Below are 4317 nucleotides of genomic sequence, written 5' to 3' on the forward strand. Positions count from 1 at the left end.
TGGTGTGCCTGAGCTGCAATGCAAGCATTCAGTGAGCCAAGCCAGCATGCCTACAAAAAGACAATGTGGGTCTGTAACAGCAATTCTCTTGGATGGATCTCGGTTCCCCAGTTTCAATGTAGCTACTTATATTGGTTGTTTTTTTTTTTTTTAAACAATTGTGGAAGGCCCTTCCCTTCCCTCCTACTACAGTCTTCTGGAGGAACTGTTATAAAAGACTTCTTTTATGAAAGGAATAAAGGTATAAGAAGTATAGAAGTGTGAAAGCTACTGTAAAACAGATCCTTGTATATCAAGGCAATGAACAGAATCACCTTGGGAAAAACTCTTTCGTTACAGAAAGTGAAGGCAAGGAAAATTGTAAAGTAATAACATTTATCACACAGCAGTCTTTCCCTCTGACTGGTGCTGACAGCGCATCAATGCAAACTTGTCAGATAAATGCTTTTCTTGTCAGGTTTGGGCTGAAAAACTGTATGGTTAGCTTTGTGTCCAGCTGATGATACAAAGTCATCGTCGTAGGAATGTAACGAAGGGAGAAGAGTAAGAAAAGAGAGAATGAAATCACAAGCTGAAATTATTCCTACTTTTCAAGTCTTGACTCAAGAACAAGTTTTTAACAGTTTAATTCACTGCAAGCTGCCATACTATCCACCAGCTGGATAAATGAACCATGAAAGTCTGCCTGTCTTTATATAGCCTCTGAGGAAATACCAATGCATTGGTTTTATTAAACCCGTGTGAGAAAGCCAAGTTTGAAGCTGCTGGGGACTTGTATCATTTCCAAGGCATGTGGAGAGGGGGTGAAAGGAAACGTCACTTGAAAGAGGTATTTGGTATCGAGCATCAACTGTGGAACATCCTCACGATTGCTTAGCATGGCCTGAAATTATAACAGAAAGGGTAAAAAAATATTGTATTAAGAATCAAAGCAAAAATAGTATATTGTTTGCTTCCCATTGCAAATCTTGCTTTCACATGATATTAAGGACACTTGTTTTGATCAGTTCCAAATGTCTAGAAGCTGAGCAACTTAGTAATAATATGATGTAAAGGTCAAGTATAAGTATGTAGCACCACAAACTGTGTGTATGTAGTATCCTCTAACTTGAATATGAGAAATAATAGTTGTAGCTCTTACCTGGACTTTACGAACAAATGATGGAGTCACTCTTTTCTCAAAATCATCTATTGGAGTGTATGAGTTGAGGATCTTAACTATCTGTTCAAATTACAAAAAGACTATTTTAGTACGTCACAAAAAGTGAGAAGACAAAAAGAAGAAAGAATTAATATGGCATCTTTATTGATATTTAATGGAAGTTTCAGTAAAGAATTTTACAATAAAGAGAGAATTTTGCCTGGTCACCTAATGAGTTGTTACATATATGATGATTGCTATGACTCCTTTCCAGAGGTGTCAGCAGGATCAAGGAGATATAGAAAAAGCTGAATCAATTAAGGGAAACAACAAAAAAAAGCTCTGACAAAGTAAAGAAAATACGTTGTGGAACAAAAACCTGGGATAGAACAAAGCAGGCAAGTATTCACCACAGGAACAGTTAAAATGCTAACAATCAGGAATAAGGAGTTAAAAAAAAATTCAGTTTAACAAGTGGTGATGTGGAATGCTGAGGAATGCTATTTTTATCAAATGAAAGGCCAATACCTCTTTGCAACAAATTATTTTAGATAGCTAAGATTCTGCAATTGGTGCTGGCAGAAGAAAACAAATGGTTCATTACCTGCACAGTAGAAAGAGATGTGCAGTGTTCACATATTTCCTTGGCATCATCATCTGTGATCTTTTTGACCTGAAGGAGCCAGGCGGCTTGAGATAGAGGCTCCAAAGTTTCTTTGGCATTGCTGCTTTGAAGATTCTTGTCCTTAAGCCATTCTTCCAAGTAGCTGATATTACATCTGGGTTAAACCATGAACGGACAACAGAAATGTCAGGTTACCCCTAACAAACAAGTTACATTAAAGATTTCTAAAGAAGGAATGCTCCTCTAATGCAGTGTTCAAATTCATACATTTTAAGTTAAAAACCATACCTGTAGATCATAAAAATCAAACAATTAATAGCTTATTGATCTGTAAGTTTAACCCCTTGTATATTTTAATCATTTTTATTTTTTTATTTCTTAAAGCATGGATAATAGAAAGCAAGTTATTAGTTTAGCTGTTGTTTACAGAAAATTACTGATATATACTGGCATTGCCTAATACACTGTAGCACTGTATGTCTTTAAAATATTTATTTACAACTGAGATTATACAGGAAATGAGAACAATCTTTGCACATTACAAAGCAGGGCCGGGCTTATAACTGATGACCTAAAGGTTAAAGCAGCTTTCTTTAGTAATATTCTCCGATGGGTCAAGATTTTATTGATTTTCTTTCACCTTAGTCTGCAGACTGTCTAATGGAGAACAAATGAATTGTATCTTCTGCAAAACAGTTAGGAGCATGTTCTCTTGATGCTCGTAACAAGACAGATGATACCCGATCTAAACCCTCAAAAGGCTCTGTCTCAGTGCCTTTCTCGTCACAGAGCATGAAAAATGCAAGTCAGCTTTTGTCTGTCTGCCAGCCAGGGGATGCTGTACCTGTTTACTATAGTAAGAAAGAATTAAAAATACTATTCATCACATCATGAGTGAACTAGCATGGAAAGAATCCTAAATATGTCTGTCTTTGAACTCCAGGCTGTAATTTTCTGTCTTTTCCTCCATTAGTGTTTACACGGAAAGAACAATTTGTAATATGTTATTTTGAGAAAGCTCAGCCCAAAAGGCAAAGATCTATTTTTTCAGAAAGAGTAAAAAACAATTAGCTACTTCCAGTAGAACAGTTATAGAATATCCAGTGACTTAGCAATAAAGGACATTACATAAAAGTGTTAAAAATTCGTTCTTAAGCAACTGCTTGTTGAAACTTTACTGGCTTTACCTTATCTGCATTCCTTTTCTACAAGAGCACATGTCCTTGCGGAGGAAGAGACTATTGAGAGTGATAGCGCCAATCAGAAAGAAAAGCTGCTTCACTGCCTGCTTTAGAAGCTCAGAGTCCAAGCCATTCTGGCACATAGTACTATAAAAATAGCTGAGCTGTTGCAGGATAGAGGTCATTGTGTAGTTATCCGTGTCATCTATGCTAGAAGAACGTTTACGGAACCCTGTAGGTTTCAAGCCAGAAATTCCCTGAAGACTTTCATACTCCAGCATGCCTGGTACTGAAAGACAACAGAAAATAACTGATAAGACCAACACTCCTAAGGCTCCTTTTAGTTATGTTAACTTAATTATTGAACAAAACCTGCGTTCAGGATATTTTAAAAGTTAAATGATACAAGAAAAATAAGGTACTGACAAAGGCTTCTGGAGCACACAAATGTAAAAACGCCTTTTGTTTTTGTAGAATGTTGATCGGTTTCAAAGCATTATCCCACACCAGGAAACGTTGTAAGGAAAAAGTCTTTCCAAACCTGTGGGAATATACCATTCAGTGGAATTTATATGTGCAGAAACACACATGCAGGTAGACATATGTATAAATCAACAGGAGAAAGAAGTCTGTCCCATCCTTTGCCTCTATGTATAAGCTTTATTCATATACTTCACAAGCTACATTTAAGTCTGTTTGGGTTGCTGCTGTCTTACCGATCATGGGCTGAATGTTGTTCTCCATTACAATAATGAATTGGTGATAGATACGAATGGCCAAATCACTAAGAATTTGCCTGTATTCTGAGAGATCAAAATGCTTCAAACAGTTCTTATTCTGACGTGGAGTGTTACACTTCATAAATTCCTACAAGTAAGTTGTAAATATAATTATTAGAAATCACATAACATTATAATTATAAATTGTTACTATAATGTAATGTATGTATTAGAGTAACTCATTCCATCTCTGGCTGAACACAGTCTCAGAATGAGTCAAAGCTATAGCCAACTTCAATGGATGCTTCTAGTTCTGGGCTTCTTGTATTTAATTTTTATGTTTATGTGTACTCTGTTCCTAAAGCCTGCTAAAGCTGAAGGAAAGACATGCATAGATTTCAATGAACTTTGGAACAATTCAGAAAGCAAATTCCACCACCTACCCCACCCCACCCCCCCCCCAAAAAAAAAAAAAAAAAGAAAAAATGCAATTTTTAAACTATGTTGGCAAAAAAAAAATTACATTTTATTGCTGCAAAGGAATCTCACTTTTGGACTTTTCATCAAAAGTCTAGACTGAATCCTAACTTGTGTGAGTCTTGAACGTTCATTACAAGTATAGATTAAAACTCTAAATTCTGGATTCAGACC

The 4317-nt window shown here is 36.1% G+C and overlaps 1 protein-coding gene across 1 annotated transcript in view; it reads right to left on the reverse strand.

The window, feature by feature from the left end:
• Positions 1-730: 730 nt before the first annotated feature.
• Positions 731-4317, reverse strand: part of LOC104072973 (unconventional myosin-Vc-like) — a gene marked incomplete at its 5' end in the record, with an annotated part of 25660 nt that continues 22073 nt past the window's right edge. The window contains 5 exon segments of the mRNA XM_009572602.1: positions 731-883; positions 1142-1222; positions 1746-1920; positions 2954-3236; positions 3664-3814. Coding sequence (XP_009570897.1) covers positions 731-883; positions 1142-1222; positions 1746-1920; positions 2954-3236; positions 3664-3814 — 843 coding nt within the window.

This window comes from Fulmarus glacialis, unplaced genomic scaffold, assembly GCF_000690835.1.
Source record: "Fulmarus glacialis isolate BGI_N327 unplaced genomic scaffold, ASM69083v1 scaffold25982, whole genome shotgun sequence".
NCBI lineage: Eukaryota > Metazoa > Chordata > Aves > Procellariiformes > Procellariidae > Fulmarus > Fulmarus glacialis.